Source organism: Megalobrama amblycephala, linkage group LG7 (assembly GCF_018812025.1).
Source record: "Megalobrama amblycephala isolate DHTTF-2021 linkage group LG7, ASM1881202v1, whole genome shotgun sequence".
Classification (NCBI taxonomy): Eukaryota; Metazoa; Chordata; class Actinopteri; order Cypriniformes; family Xenocyprididae; genus Megalobrama; species Megalobrama amblycephala.
This window is the reverse complement of record NC_063050.1, coordinates 3,495,865-3,513,698: the sequence shown is the minus strand read 5'-3', so window position 1 is coordinate 3,513,698 and position 17,834 is coordinate 3,495,865. Positions and strand designations below refer to the sequence as shown.

General features: G+C 37.2%; 1 protein-coding gene across 1 annotated transcript; it reads right to left on the bottom strand.

Annotated features, from left to right (window-relative positions):
• Positions 1-13,955: 13,955 nt before the first annotated feature.
• Positions 13,956-17,467, bottom strand: LOC125271520 (protein NLRC3-like). Its single transcript, XM_048195557.1, has 5 exons — positions 17,397-17,467; positions 16,828-16,935; positions 14,726-16,615; positions 14,369-14,542; positions 13,956-14,148 (listed from the first exon to the last, which is right to left on the bottom strand). The coding sequence occupies exons 1-5, from the start codon at positions 17,465-17,467 to the stop codon at positions 13,956-13,958; spliced, it is 2,436 nt and encodes an 811-aa protein (XP_048051514.1).
• Between the last annotated feature and the right edge of the window lie 367 nt (positions 17,468-17,834).

Below are 17,834 nucleotides of genomic sequence, written 5' to 3'. Positions count from 1 at the left end.
GGTTGCTAACAAATTGCTAAAAGGGACTACTTCCTTTGGTGGGGACTTTAGACGTCATCATTAAAAACGGGACATTTGGACAGAATTTCTCATGAAAAAGTGGATAAGTATTCATAACAGCGCAGATCATAATCAGTGAGCATGTTTTTAAATAGAGTTGTTTTCTAAATAAAGTTTGAGGAAGCTTGGTGGTGACGACGTTGATCCGCGACCATGGTGTGCTGTAGTCCGTTTATAGCCTACAGTTAGCCTTTTATATCTGACGACTTTTTGTAGGCTTCAAAATGTATAAATGTTGTGTTAACTTGTAAAGATTATCTTGATAGACAAAACGTGTAAGTGTCATAACCCTTTGTTAAACACAGAGCTTATTTTCTGCGATTTTCCAAAAATCTATGGGAAAAATGCATAGGCTTTCAATCGAGGGAACCCGTGCGCCGCTAACTTCCGGGTTGGCCTACAAAAACACGTCATCCCTGGGGTACTCTATAACAGACAAGAATGATTTTAAATGTGCGTTCATGACTGTTCCAGAAAGCACGGAGGGGAGGGTCTAGCTAGCCTCTGTTTTGTTTGACAACACTTCAAACGTCAACAGGAAGTTACTCCACCCAGGATCTCTTAGAGCACATTTAATATTAGCTTTTACGCATTTACATTTGCTTTAAGTTAAACCGTCCCAATACTTATGGTCACATTAGGCAGAGGGATGAATCTCTAAAAGTGCTGTTCTTCTTAAGGCGGGTGTACACGGTGCGAATTCTGATGGTCGGAAGATCATATGTCCACACACACATCAAAAGTGAGTTTATCTGAAAATCATACAGATGAGGTGATATACAACACGATTTTTCGACCTGCCGATTTCCGAAGCAATCGCACAAAGTTTTGCGTGTGTGTGTGAGCATGCAAGCGGAGCACGAGCTCAAATCAGAATAGCCTACCCTTTGTGACATGCTGGAGAGAAAATAGGCCTATGTGAAATAAGTTTTTTTTTTTTTTTTCTCATCGACTATAGTTGTCCAAGCCATTAGTTGACTAATCACATTTAATTTCTTAAATACTTAAGAGAATAAACTATTATAATTAGCATTTATATACACATAAAGCTTGCCAAAGAACTGATTATGAATGTGACAAAAAAAACAGCAAGGAGACATTTTAATTGTTTGCTTTTTTTTTTTTTTAATAATAATCTAATGTTTTCTAAATCAGTGTAGGCTGCAAAGATGTTGACATTGCTGACTCTCATCAGCTTCGCAGTGGATGTGCCTAGCCCTAGAGAATGCACATTTCATTCGGATTACATAATCAGAGAATAGCCCATTTCTTTTCGTTTTGAATTATTTAGTTTAAAAGAAGACATTTCAAGCTTGCTACAGATATATTTCTCATGTATGTGAGGCAAGCAGCCTACACGCTGAGTTTCAGTTCATTTAGCCTATAAGACGCGCTCCTGATCTTGTGCAAGTGATCGCGCCTGCGCATCCGCATCCATGAATATATTTGCTTCTTATTTATTAAATCCAGGCAAGAAGTTGATGATGAAACATTGATTAAAATTATAATACAATTTTTACAAAACGAAATTCACTTTAAAGAAAGGCTTTCTACAAAACAAAACTTAATGAAGTGATCAAACTCAAGATCATGAGTCGAGTCGGATCAAGCATAATTTATTTTTTAACCTGATAACTGTAGCTCTTGGGCGATCCGCAGTAAAATATCATCTCGGACGACCCTGTCATGCTTTACACGTCATACAGAGTTCAGCGAGTTTATTCTCCTTTTCAATGGTCCAAATTCGCCATGGCACTGTCATCTTCATCTTTCTTCTTCTTCTTCTTCTGTGGTTTTTCATAGCTCCTGATTGGCCAACTTCAGATAGATCGAAAAATTGGCTCGTTCAACCGCACATGTCACGAATTCAAACCAATAGCTCCCGAACTTTTTTGACATGTTTAAAAATGATCGGGAGGTCGGGAAGTGCCTGTAAGGCACTCTGCTCAGCTCGTAATTCCTCGCACATGATACGAGCCGTGACCATACGAGCATACGCAATTTCCACGCGATTGAAAAAAAAAAAAAAACGCATGCAAGCTCGTAAAACAGCAAAAATCGCACCGTGTATGCCCCCTTTTAGTTGGTAAAACAGACAATAATAAAATGTGACATTCTGTACTTCTGCCTCATATTAATATTTTTATCATATTTATAGATTTCTTGACACTACAGCTAACAGAGGAATTTTGTCTTTACTGTCCCAATACTTACAGAGGACACAATATATATATATATATATATATATATATATATATATATATATATATATATATATACACATACATATATATACATACATACATATATATACATATATATACATATAGATATATATACATATACATATACATATATATACATATACATATATATATACATACACATATATATATATACATACATATACATATATAGTCCAAAAGTTTGGAACCACTAAGATTTTTAATGTTTTTAAAAGAAGTTTCGTCTGCTCACCAAGGCTACATTTATTTAATTAAAAATACAGTAAAAAACAGTAATATTGTGAAATATTATTACAATTTAAAATAACTGTGTACTATTTAAATATATTTGACAAAAGTAATTTATTCCTGTGATGCAAAGCTGAATTTTCAGCATCGTTACTCCAGTCTTCAGTGTCACATGATCCTTCAGAAATCATTCTAATATGCTGATTTGCTGCTCAATAAACTCTTTTTTTTTTCAGGATTCTTTGATGAGTTCAAAATAAAGTTCAAAAGAACAGCATTTATCTGAAATACAAAGCTTCTGTAGCATTATACAGTACTGTTCAAAAGTTTGGGGTCAGTAAGAATTTTTATTTTTATTTTTTTGAAAAGAAATTAAAGAAATGAATACTTTTATTCAGCAAGGATGCATTAAATCAATTAAAAGTGACAGTAAAGAAGTTTATAATGTTACAAAAGATTAGATTTCAGATAAACACTGTTCTTTTGAACTTTCTATTCATCAAATAATCCTGAAAAAAAATATTGTACACAAATATTTTGTACAATTGTACACATTAAATGTTTCTTGAGCAGCAGATCAGCATATTAGAATGATTTCTGAAGGATCATGTGACACTGAAGACTGGAGTAATGATGCTGAAAATTCAGCTTTGCCATCACAGGAATAAATTACTTTGTCAAATATATTCAAATAGAAAACAGTTATTTTAAATTGTAATAATATTTCACAATATTACTGTTTTTTACTGTATTTTTAATTAAATAAATGTAGCCTTGGTGAGCAGACGAAACTTCTTTTAAAAACATTAAAAATATTAGTAGTTCCAAACTTTTGGACTGTACTATATATATATTTTTAACATTTTTTAAATATTTTATTATATCTTTTCATGTGACAACAATGAAGAAATGACACTTTGCTACAATGTAAAGTAGTGAGTGTACAGCTTGTATAACAGTGTAAATTTGCTGTCCCCTCTAAATAAGTCAGCACACAGCCATTAATGTCTAAACCGCTGACCACAAAAGTGAGTACACCCCTAAGTGAAAATGTCCAAATTGGGCCCAATAAGCCATTTTGTCTCCCCGGTGTCATGTAATGGGGAGCAGGTGTGTTAAATCTGGTGTTATCGCTCTCACTTTCTCATACTGGTCACTGGAAGTTCAACATGGCACCTCATGGCAAAGAACTCTCTGAGGATCTGAAAAAAGAATTGTTGCTCTACATAAAGATGGCGTAGGCTATAAGAAGATTCTCCCTGAAACTGAGCTGCAGCACAGTGGCCAAGACCATACAGCGGTTTAACAGGACAGGTTTCACTCAGAACAGGCCTCGCCATGGTCGACCAAAGAAGTTAAGTGCACATACTCAGCATCATATCCATAGGTTGTGTTTGGAAAATAGACGTATGAGTGCTGTCAGCACTGCTGCAGAGGTTGAAGGGGTGGGGGTCAGCCTGTCAGTGCTCAGACCATACGCCGCACACTGCATCAAATTGGTCTGCATGGCTGTCGTCCCAGAAGGAAGCCTCTTCTAAAGATGATGCACAAGAAAGCCTGCAAACAGTTTGCTGAAGACAAGCAGACTAAGGACATGGATTACTGGAACCATGTCCTGTGGTCTGATGAGACCAAGGTAAACTTATTTGGTTCAGATGGTGTCAAGTGTGTCTTGCCTGCAGTCAAGTATGGTGGTGGGAATGTCATGGTTTGGGGCTGCATGAGTGCTGGCGGCACTGGGGAGCTACAGTTCATTGAGGGAACCATGAATGAGCAGAGCATGATCCCCTCCCTTCGGAGACTGGGCCGCAGGGCAGTATTCCAACATGATAACGTCCACAAACACACCTCCAAGATGACCACTGCCTTGCTAAAGAAGCTGAGGGTAAAGGTGATGGACTAGCCAAGCATGTCTCCAGACCTAAACCCTATTGAGCATCTGTGGGGCATCCTCAAAGGGAAGGTGGAGAAGCACAAGGTCTCTAACATCCACCAGCTCCGCGATGTCATCATGGAGGAGTGGAAGAGGACTCCATTGGCAACCTGTGAAGCTCTGGTGAACTCCATGCCCAAGAGGGTTAAGGCATAATAATGGTGGCATAATAAACACACAATATTGACAGTTTGGGCCCAATTTGGACATTTTCACTTTCACACAGCTATACACTCACCACTTTACATTGTAGCAAAGTGTAATTTCTTCAGTGTTGTCACATGAAAAGATATAATAAAATATTTACAAAACATGGTCAGGTCAAAGTGTCTGAATAATTTTTGGTTCCAAATTTTTATTAGTTTTACTGGTAATCCACTGTATGAAGAATTTTTGGGTATAATATGTCACAGTTTACTTTATTTTGCTATCCTCACTTACATGAATGAACTATAGTGTCCTGCACCCACTAGTAAAAATATATCTAAAGTATCCAAAATGTTTAAATAATTTTTGGTTTGACACACACACACACACACACATATATATATATATATATATATATATATATATATATATATATATATATATATATATATATATATTTCTGTGGAAAATGAATAGAAATTATATTCTGTATAAAGAACATGCGAGAATAAATCTGTTCTCAGATACCAATAATAATCTCTTCTAATGACCAATGACACTCTTCTTCTGTTTGTTTGCACTAGTTTTCGAAACAGTGCCACCACTCTCGTCCTTCTGTGCTCCGGGCACATGATCTAAGGGTCAAATCTAATTGGACGGCCCATTTCATCGCTGAGCAACGGAGAAAAAAAATCAATTTTGTTTCGATTGTTTTGATTAACGAGCATCATCATGGCGAAAATTCGTGTCAAAAGGGCCAGTGTGAAAGGACTTGAAGATGGGGGTATGGGAGGTCTTATTGGTAAGAATTGTTTCATTTATAATTATTATAGGCTTAAATAAAAATATTCTGACTGTAAGATTTGATAACCACAGGTAAAACCATTCATGGCTACTCACTACCGCTGTCAAATGATATTATATTATATGTTATATAGGCCTATAGAAAACGCCTAAACATGGGTAAAAACTATACACACCTTCACAAAGAAATGAATTATATATTCCCTTACCCACCTAATAAATCCCATTCTCAATCCGTAGGGTATAATATGGAGGTGGCCCACCCTTTGCAGCTATAACAGCTTTAACGCTTGTGGGAAGGCTTTCCACAAATTTTAGGAGTGTATTAATAGGAATTTTTCACCATTCTTCTAAAAGCGCATTTGTGAGGTCAGGCACTGATGTTGGCGAGAAGACCTGGCTCAAAATCTCCGCTCAAATTCATCCCAAAGGTGTTCTGTCGGGTTGAGGTCAAGACTTCAGGTCAGGACTCTGTGCAGGCCAGTCAAGTTCCTCCACACCAACCCCTGAACAACAACCTCACACCATAATCCCCTTTCACCAAACTTTACACTTGGCACAATGCAGTCAGGCAAGTACCGTTCTCCTGGCAACCACCAAAACCAGGCTCGTCCATTGGATTTCCAGACAGACAGGCATGATTCGTCACTCCAGAGAAAAAGTCTCCACTGCTCTAGAGTCCAGTGGTGTTTTATGTGCCCTACCACTTCGTAGGTGAGTTGCTGTTGTGCTCAAATGCTTCCCCTTTGTTATGATACCACTAACAGTTGACCGTGGAATATTTAGTAGTCAGAAAATTTCACAAATGCTTTCACAAATACTTATTGCACAGGTGGCAACCTATCACAGTACCACACTTGAATTCACTGAGCTCCTGAGAGCGACCCATTCTTTCACAAATGTTTGTAGAAGCAGTCTGCATGCCTATATGCTTGATTTTATACACCTGTGGCCATGGAAGTGATTGGAAGTGATTGAATTCAATGATTTGGAGGGGTGTCCCAATGCTTTTGGCAATATAGTGTATATTGCAGTATAAATGGCTATAACATAGTATTTAATATAATTATTCCACATTTTCAAAAACCATGGTAAATTACTACAGTTCATTCATGGTAAATGTTTGTAAAGGTGGTGATTTGGGGATTTAAAAGTCTTCTAACTTCATGGCATGGCACGTTTCTCCTGTTTTCCTCATCAGTCTTGTTGGGAATGTTGAAATTCATCCGATTTAAAACTAATTAAATCAGAGAGATTTGTAACGAAGAGATGTGTGTTGTATTGAAATGCCTCTCACTGGATGTCGCAACTAGGGATGCACCGATCCGCCTTTTTCACTTCCGATACCGATCCCGATACCTGGGATTCAGTATCGGCCGATACCGATCCGATCCGATCTTCAAGTAATAAGAAAAGCGCTAAATTACCTAATAAACTGTATGCCTCACTTAGGGCTGTGACGGTCGGCATGACAACCGTGCCACCGCGGTCGTGGAGTGTCACCGGCAGTAGTGTGGCGTGTATATAATATATAATCTCAAAGGTCGGGTTAACTGAGAATTTTCCGTCATTGATGGAATTTTTTTTAGCAGTGACGGAAAAAATCTGCAGCCTGTCCGTCATTTTGACAGATTACTGAGGCTGATGTAACTTAACTGTAATTCCCACCCCTGTCCAGTAGGTGGTGAGCGTGCTCCAGTGTGGCAGCAGAGCGCGAGTTCAGTCTCCAGAATAAAATGAAAACGATGCCTTTGATTACACACACCCAGTTTGTCCATTTTATTATATATTATAATACTTATGCTTACATAAAGTTTCTAATCCGTTTTGTTTTAAATAGTTTTTATTTTTGTTGTTGCTGACTAAGTTTATGGTCAATGAATGGCTTTTCCTACGTGACATTGTTTACAACACTGATTGAACTGACGTGATACAGATTTCGGTAAGCTACTGCAACTTTCAACATATTTTTTATATTCATTCATGTTTATTTCCTTCTGTAAAGTAGTAAAGAAGAAGAGATGATCGCGTTCACTCACGATCCTCAAAAAGTGTTGAGATGAGATATAAGATGAAAACTGAAAAGTGACGCAGACTTTAACTTTTCATAATACTTTCTTTTCATAATATAAATAATTGCATAGCCTATGCCTATTTGTTTATCTTATACGTTTGTGAATACATATGAAAATGTGGACGAAATCAGAAGCTATTAAATGTCTTATAATTAAAATATGAAAATTAAAATGATGCAGCAACATATGATAGATAGGACAGAACAAAAAAAAAAATGCTATTAAACAATCTTTCATTGCGCAAAAATATTATAATATGAACGGCTCCCATGAGCGGCACAAAGCGCTTTTATGCGTATCCCGTGTGCAGAATGATGCGCTTGAAGCACCATGGAATCAGCGCGCAGCGGCAGCGCTCCGCAGTGAAAAGTTCAAAGCACAAAGTGAAGAAATATTGATGCGTATTGTATTACCGGTATCTTGATTAAGTATAATAATAGAAACATTGATTCATCTTGGAGAGAGTTTCATTGTGTTGACTGTCGTAACTGAACGCGACACGCAGTCTGAATGCTGAATGGAGAATGACTGACAGCCGCAGCGGAGGGAGGCCTTTACGTGAACTTTAATTTAACAACTAAAATATTTATCTGTACCTCAAATTAAACTATGAAATGGCTTCAGAACACTTGGAATATAGTGCACAGAAACTTTATGGTGCTTTTTAATGTGTTTGTGCCTTTTGTAGAGCTTAACAACAACAGAATAGTACATACACAATATCGGATTTTGGATCGGTCCTGTCCGGCCGATACCCGATCCGGCAAAAATGGCAGTATCGGCGCCGATACCGATCTGAATATCGGATCGGTGCATCCCTAGTCGCAACGCTGTTTAATAATGGTATACCGGGACAGGGAATAAACATGTATAATATAAGCCCACATGATGTTTAGATTAGAAGAATAATATGTCATGAGCAGGCGTGGCTCAGATGACGCAGTAGCCTATGTATTTCATTACAATGTTGATTTGTGTGTATGAGTGTGTGGATGAATTTGTTTTGTGAGTGTTTACATGTTGTGTGGGTTCTAGTAAAAGCTCAAGGTGATACTAAAAGAATAATAAGAGTGATGATAGGAAAGGACCAATGGTTGAAAAGAATATTATGTTGAAAAAAGGTGGTTTTAAAATTGCTCATTTGAATATTTGTAGTTTACGGAATAAAGTAAGTGACATTTCAGAAATTATACAGGATTACAATTTACAGGTATTAGCCATTTCAGAAACACATTTAGATTCAACAATAAATAGCACTGTGTTGAACATAGATGGATATAATATTTACAGGCAAGATAGAAATTTATATGGAGGAGGGGTAGCTTGTTATGTTCAAAGCCAAATTCCAGTTAAAGTTCGAAGGGACCTAACTATTGTAGGAGTGGAAGTAATTTGGTTACAACTACAAATTCCACATTTAAGACCGATCCTCATTGCATGCTGTTACAGACCGCCAAATGCTACAATAATGTACCTAGATCAAATATGTGAAATGTTGGATAGAGCATGTGATACAGGAAATGAAATATTTTTTTTTAGGAGATTTAAATATAAATTGGAAATCTGAAAGTTGTACATTAAGGAGTAAGTTACTTTCATTTACTAATACTTGTAATTTGTCACAGGTTGTTACTGAGTATACAAGAGTAAGTTTGAAAGCTGACGGGACATATTCAGCAACTCTTATTGATTTGATTTTTACAAATGTAATTGAGTTGTGTTCTGCGGCTGTCTCTATTCCAGTCGGCTGCAGTGACCATCATTTAACTGTGGTTAAAAGAATAACAAAGGTACCAAAATCAGGTCAGAAATTTATTTGTAAAAGGTCTTTTAAAAACTTTAAAGAAAATGATTTTATAGCAGAAGTAAGGAGTATGGATTGGACTAAGGTAACACAAGAGCAGGATCCAAGTAGGGCTGTGGCCGTCTTTAACAACTTGATAACACAGGTGATAGACAAATATGCTCCTATCAGAAAACGAACTGTGAGAAATGTCTCGGCTCCATGGCTGGATCAAGAGCTCAAGGAATATATGAAGCAAAGGAATCAAGCTAAGATAGAAGCAATTAAATCTGATGATGTTGTACAGTGGAATACATATCGTAAATTAAGAAATTATGTCACAAAATTAAATAAATCTAAAAAACGTCTATATTATCAAAGAAAGATTAAGGATGCTAAGAGGGATAATGTGAAAGTATGGAGTACATTAAATGAACTAATTGGAAGGAAGCCTAAATTGCTTACAACATGTTTGGAGGCTGATGGGATTTATCTTACTAAACCATATGACATTGCTAATTACTTGGGCCAATTTTTTAAAAACAAAATAAAAAAATTGAGACAGGCAATGGAGTTTGGACAAGATAGGAAGATTTCATATAGATTAATAAGAAATATTATAATGAAGTCTAAAATATGTCATTTCAGATTTAAGACTGTAACAGTAGATAACGTTATAAAATTACTACAGGCAAGTAAAGATAAACCCTCGGGTTTTGACAACCTTGAGGTCAAGTTGTTAAAGTTGGTGGCAGATTTAGTTGTTCTGCCAGTTACTCATATAATCAATTTAAGTTTATTGAAATGTGTATTTCCATCACAGTGGAAGATAGCAAAAATTATACCTTTAATAAAAAATAATAAAGAACCATTTTCAGGTCAAAATAGCCGACCAATTAGTTTGTTACCTGCAATAAGTAAAATTATGGAAAAAGTAGTATATGATCAAATACAGGAGTATTTTGCAGTAAATGGGTTAAATACAATTTATCAGCATGCATATAAAAAGGGTCACTCCACGACTACAGCTTTGACTCAGATTACTGATCATTGGTTACAGGAAATTGATAACAGAAATTTGGTTGGTACAGTTTTGTTGGATTTAAGTGCGGCGTTTGATGTTTTAGATCATAGTATATTACTTAAAAAATTATGTTGTTATGGATTTGAATCAGCTGCTATTAAATGGATAGAGAGTTATCTTAGTAACCGAGAGTATACTGTGTATTTTAATGGCAGTTATTCTGAGGTTGAAAAGATGAGTTGTGGAGTGCCCCAAGGCAGTTGCTTAGGGCCCCTTCTATTTTCTATTTTTATTAATGATTTTCCCCTGGTGATGGAACATGCCACCATGGCAATATATGCAGATGATATTACACTATATGCATCTGCAAGAACAGTAGATCAACTTAATAACATTTTAAATAAAGAATTGACCTTAGTTACACAATGGATTAGTGCTAATAGATTAGTCATCAATATAAAAAAGACAAAATGTATGGCAGTTGGGTCAAACTATTTTCTAAAAATGACACCCACATTACACTTGTCATCTGGAGATACTTTGATTGAACAAGTAGAAGAAACTAAATTATTAGGTGTAATTGTTGATAGTAAGCTGTCTTGGACCAGTCAAATAAACCAAATTTTACAAAAAATGGGTAGAAGTATGGCCATTATTAGACATTGTAGGAAGTTCATTCCTTTTTGGACAACAAAACAACTGGTTCAGTCGTTAGTGCTTTCCCATTTGGATTATGCCTCAGTTGTTTGGTTAAATACAAGTGAAAACAATTTACACAGACTTCAGGTTGCTCAAAATAAAGCAGCCTGAATTGTTTTGGGCTGTCCATATAGAACCAGTGTGACTGCTATGCATGATAGTTTGGCTTGGTTAACTGTAAAATTTAGACTTAAGTATTTCTTAGTAACATTTATGAGAAACATTATAGTATCAAAAACTCCAGAAATAATTTATAGTAGGTTGTCCTTTTTTTTCAGATACACATAATTATTGCACTAGACAAACAGGTGAGATGCGATGTGTGTTGCCTTTATGCAGAACTCACCAAATACAGCGGTCAGTGTTTTATCGAGCTATGGTGGCATGGACCTCATTACCAGGATTTTTGTTGCTGGAAAATAATAAAATCTGCTTTCAAAAGAAGTTAAAACTTTTCTTGTTCACACAGTGATTATTGATAATTGTGTATTTTGATTTTTAGGAAGATTGAGGTTGAGTCTGGTGATTTTGGTTTTGTTGTGGTTATACGGCAATGCGAGTATGTATTGTGGTGTGTGGTGATGCCAGAGGGTGAGCTGTTTTTGAGTTTTCTTTTCTTTGGCATTGAGCTGCTTTGAACTCTTGTATGTCTTGTATATTGTTATTGTGTGTGTAGTAGGGCTGGGCGATATATCGCATGCGATTGTCACGCGCATTTCGTCAGAAAGCCGGTTCCCTGATTACCGCTAAATCACCATCACCTGCTTTCAAATGCAGCGGCATTTAATAGCCAGAGCCGTAGATCACTGAAAAGCCACGCAATATCGCGTTCATATCGCAGATGAATCGCCTTCGATAATGAACGCGATATTGTGTGGCTTTTCAGTGAACTACGGCTCTGTCTATTAAATGCCGCTCCATTTGAAAGCAGGTGATGGTGATTTAGCGGTAATCAGGGAACCGGCTTTACTGACGAAATGCGCGTGACAATCTCATGCGATATATCGCCCAGCCCTAGTGTGTAGTTGTGTGAATGGTGTAGAAAGATGTGAGTGAAATATGTAATGAATATGGAGGAGACCCCAGGAAGAATAGCTGCTGTTGTTTCAGTGGCTAATGGGGATCTTAATAAATAAACAATAAACAAATAAACACAGCTCCTTTAAGCTTTTGTTCCATTATCCATTGGGCCTTGCTGCGTAAATCAAAATAAACTAGTGAAACACCTGAAAACAGCACTATTTGTTCTGTATTTGTTGTTACTGACAGAGAAACAACTTCAGATGATTCATTGACAAAGCGGTCCGAACAAATCCAAATATTTTCATATTGTTATGCAAGTGTGTTTGGCCAGTTCACGGAAAATAAGAATCGAGCTAAAAGAACCATTAACTCATGAATGATTAGTATTGCTGGTTCAGTTTACAGAAATACAGGACATACATAATAACTGCTAAAATATTCACACGGAAATTATAACCATGATAACCGTGGTGTGAAAAATCTGATATTGTGACAGCCCAAGTGCAGATTTAAAGAGAAACTGTGGAAATTGTTATGTTAAAGGGTTAGTTCACCCAAAAATGAAAATAATGTAATTTATAACTCACCCTCATGCTGTTCCACACCCGTAAGACCTTCGTTAATCTTCGGAATGCAAATTAAGATATTTTTGTTGAAATCCGATGGCTATACACTGCTTCAGTAAGCTTAAGTGTTATGAATCAGTGTGTTGAATCAGCGTGTTGAATCAGTGGTTCGGAGCGCCAAAATCACATGATTTCAGCAGTTTGACATTTTGACACGCGATCTGAATCATGATTCAACACGCTGATTCATAACGCTCCGAAGCTTCATGTTTCAGCAGTGTTTTGAAATTGGCCATCACTATGTAAGTCGTTATTTTGTTTTTTTGGTGCACCAAAAATATTCTTGTCACTTTATAATTTTACTTACGGGTGTGGAACGGCATATGGGTGAGCAACGTTCCCTCTAATTTTTTTTTTTTCTCACTGAGCAAAACTTTTCTCTGTTGAGTGCACCTTTTGGCCACCTGAGCAAAAACATTCTTTATATCAGACCTGTACAATGAACGTAAACACACACACAAAAAATGTTTTTATCATGCAACTGTAACTTTTAATTAACATTATAATATAATATAATAAAATATAATAATATTGAAGTATTTAAACTGATATACAGTATTATATCAGTTTAAATGCTTCAATTTGTTTTAATATATTATAATATGAAAACAAACTGAAGCATTTAAACAAATCTGATAGCTAAATATTTTTAAGAAACGTGAACATGTTAACTCTTTTATAGTTATCTAAACATCCCTGAAACCCACACCACCAACACACAATATTCTATTTTAACTGAGGTATATCACTGATGTATTTTGAGTTTGCATGCTACACCTGTGGTGGGTGTGTAATTGTCTCAGAGTTTTGTTAGCATTCTGTGCCCATCATTCATTATTTCCACCACTTTTCATTAAAACATGATGTTTTATTTCAAGTTTCTTTTCGTTTCGCGTTGCCTCTCGTATTGAGGTATTTATTCTGCAAACATGACAGTATTCTTACCATGACTGATTTGGCTCAGGGCCAGCCCGCTCACATGCGCTTGATCGTTAAACTACAATCTAATGGATTTCCCCACACATGATTTCATGTCTGAGTCCTCTGCGTGGCCGCAGCATCAGAAGTGTGCGGACAAGCATGCGCGCAGCTTAGAGGGAACATTGAGGGTGAGTAATAAATGACATTATTTTAATTTTTTGGTGAACTAATCCTAATTCTTGATAACTAACAGAAACATACAACTAACAGCATATATTTTGCAAAGTACATTTTCACAACTAAAGTGCTGGAAGGCAGCAGCTTTTACAGCTATTCAATTTATTTAACTCAACTGAGAGTATCATAAGTGATCTTGGGTATGAACCTCATATTAAACCCACATACTTGAGTATCTGCAGTGAGCAGTTTGGATCAACCAGCTTGTCGTTGAGCAGCTGGACTCCTGATTTTCCTGGGTAACTGTAGCTTAAATCCAGCTCTCTCAGATGTGAGGGGTTTGAACTCAGAGCTGAAGACACATGACCACAGCCTTCCTCTGTCACCATACAGCCAGACAACCTACAGATACAGACAGACACACACACATCTACAAACACATTCACAGTCTCATAAAAAAGGAAAACTACTCATAATATACAAGAAACCCTTGATGACCTGCCACTAGTTTTTTTATCTATGTCCCCTGGCAGGGTTTCCCAACTATGTTCCTGGAGCACGACACAATAAACCATTACAAATTACTCAGCATTCAAATTATCAAAGAACAAATCTTACAAACCTCAGTATCTCCAGTGGACAGTTTGGACTCTTTAGTCCATTAGAGAGCACCTTCACTCCTGAATCCTGCAGGTCATTGTTACTCAGGTCCAGCTCTCTCAGGACACAGTTTGAGGATTGCAGAGCTGATGATACAATTTCACAATCCTGAGCAGTGAGATTACAGCCAGCAAGACTGAAAGAGAGTAAAACAAGAATATAATTAGATTTTTGATATTATTGAAATGCCAGTTGTTGAATGAGGTTAAGATATTTTAAAAATAAGCAAATTACATTCAAGATGTATTAATTGGAACAAAAGGAAGTGAAATTTCTTTCAGACTCTGGACTCTTCACTCTAACATGAATAAACACTTACAGAGCTTTTGTGCAATTGATCACAGCTGGAATCAGTCGTCTTCTACCATCATCTGATGTGTTGTATTTCTTGAGATCCAGCTCATCCAGCACCTCCTCTGACATCTGAAGCATGTAAGCGATTGTTGAGCAGTGAGCAGGAGAGAGTTTACTCTCTGAGTGTTTGTCTGATTTCACAAACTCCTGAATCTCTCTGGACAGAGTCTGATCTTTCACTTCCAGCAGACAGAGGAACAGATTGATGGATCTTTCAATGGAGAGTCCATGTCCATCTTTGATCTTCTCTTTAATGTACTGTGTGGTTCTGCTGATGCTCTCTGAGCTGTTCTCTGTGTGTGTCAGTATATCCTGTAAGAGTCTCTGATTGGACTCCAGTGAGATGCCCAGCAGGAACCGCAGGAACAAATCCAGGTGTCCATTCTCACTTTTAAGGGTTTTAACTATTGTGTCCCTATGCAGATTATGCACCACATCACAAAGCTGCAATGTGTCAATTGTTTTGATTACGTAAGAGTAAAATGCATAGAAAGCAGCGAGAAACTCCTGAATGCTCAGATGAATGAAGCTGTAGACTTTCCTCTCATGAATCACAGATTCCTCCTTAAAGATCTCAGTGCAAATCCCAGAATACACTGATGCTTCAGTGACGTCTATACCGCTCTCTCTCAGGTCCTCCTCATAGAACATCACATTGCCCTTCATCAGCTGTTTGAAAGCCACTTCAGCAAGTTTCACAATCACTTCTCTGTTGGACTGCAGGAGTTTCTCTGGAACTCTCTCTTCGTACTTCTGATTACTCATGTTGATCTGAATCAGCAGGAAGTGGATGTACATTTCAGTCAGAGTTTGAGGGATTTCTGCACTCAGATCTTCTTTCAAGAGCTTTTGAAACACAGTGGATGAGATCCAGCAGAAGACGGGTATGTGGCACATGATGTGGAGGCTTCTTGTTCTTCTGATGTGTGAGATGATTCTGCTGGCTTGATGCTCGTCACTGATTCTCTTCCTGAAATATTCCTCCTTCTGAGGCTCACTGAATCCCTGAATCTCAGTCAGACGGTTGATGTATTTGATGGGGATCTGATTGGCTGCTGCTGGTCTGGAGGTGATCCAGATGAGAGAAGAGGGAAGCAGCTCTCCTTTCATGAGGTTTGACATCAACACACCCACTGATGAAGTCTCAGTCACATCAGAAACTTTCTGAGCATCTGAAAACATCAGTGTGATCCTGCTTTCATCCAGACCATCAAAGATGAACACAACTTTACACTCCTCATAAATCTTTGAGTCCAGATCTTGAAGTTCAGGATGAAAGTCCAGCAGAAGTCTGTGAAGACTGTACTGATGATCTCGGATCAAGTTCAGCTCTCGAAATGGAAATACAAACATGAAATCTACATCCTGATTGGCTTTTCCCTCGGCCCAGTCCAGAATGAACTTCTGTACAGAGACTGTTTTTCCGATTCCAGCGATTCCTTTAGTAAGAACAGTCTTGATTTGGTCTTTCTCCTCACATCCTGGTTCAGGTGAGGCTTTAAAGATGTCATTGCAGTAGATTGGAGTGTCTTGTGAGTGTTGTGTTCTGGCTGTTTTCTCCATCTGTAAAACCTCATGTTCTTTATTCACTCCTTCTCTCTCTCCCTCTATGATGTAGAGCTGTGTGTAGATCCTGTTCAGGAGTGTTTCATTGTCTTGGAGTTTGATTCCCTCAAATAATCTCTCATACTTGATCTTCATGCTGGTTTTGTGTTGGTCTTTGACTCTCTGCAGGTCTTCAGTATCCAGTGTGTGTGTCTGCAGGACTGCTTCAGTTATGTCCTGTCTGACATGAGTCTGAGAATGGGTTAAAGAAGACAGCACAGATCTGGTCAGCTCATGTGTTTCTTCCTGGCTGAAACGAAAAAGAACAGGACAAAAAAAGACAGTGACTTTATAAATATATACATAACCAGGTATGATTTGTAATGCCTTCCTTCGAGTTGAACTCCTGTGAAGTGCATGTTGCATATTTTCAAGTACATTTAGTGTTATTTCATTGAGTCTTAAGCCATTATTCATGTGAGACGCACTACAGTAAAATATAAAATAACTGTTTATATTTACAAAGGATTGTCACTGAATGCAGGTGGTGGAGTCCTAGATCTGTTACTCCTCAGAGACACACAGCTAGGTTCTGTAGACTCTGATCTCAGTCTATTCCTCCTGCTGATGCTGACAAAATCAAACAAAGCAGAATTTTAGAGCACTATACTGTATAACTTGAATGAACCATATTTACATATATTTGTAACTTGATTTGAATGAAAATCATCTGATAAATTAACAAGGAATACAAAAAGAAGTTCATCCAATGGAGACAGTGACACGAGAACTGCTGCAGTACACAGTTCCAAAATGGTAGAGAGTACATGCTAGAAAAGAGATGAATAAAAGAAACAGTTGAGGAAAAAAAAAAATACACATACATTTGACAGGATTTAGTTAAGTGCTCAAAGACAATTATTTAGATTCCTCTTGAAAATCGCAAGGGACTCAGTTGAAGATCATTTCAGCAGTGAGCAACAGTAACAAAGAAAGTTCTCTGTGATGGTATCACCACTCACCCACTGCAGGTTTCTGGAATGAACTGTAAACTACTTGGAATAAAAATCCTCTGTCAGCCAGGGTCTTACCTGGGTTCAGAGGTCATGGTTGCTTCACTAGATGCAGATGGTAGATTACTCATGGACTGATCACTCTTCATAGACACATAACTTGATCCAGGAGATGGAGAGTCATGTCAGAGTTCTCCTACTCGCATTTGTCAAAAGAGTTGGAGAGACTGATTTCAGACGTGTGGAATCAAAGTTTAATCATGTAGTACTATGATGCAACGCAGCTACAACAAAGAAGTCTTGATCTGGATGACATTGCAATCTAATTACCTTCCCCATTTCAAAATAAAGTACAAATATAGCTCAATGCAATATAAAAAAGATGGTTAAAAAGTTATAATAACAATTCTTAAAAGATTTAAAAGTTATAATAACAGTTCTTAAAAGTCAATATTGATACATTGATACAATGTTGAGTTATGATCCAAACCCTCATTTTACACAAGATTGACATTT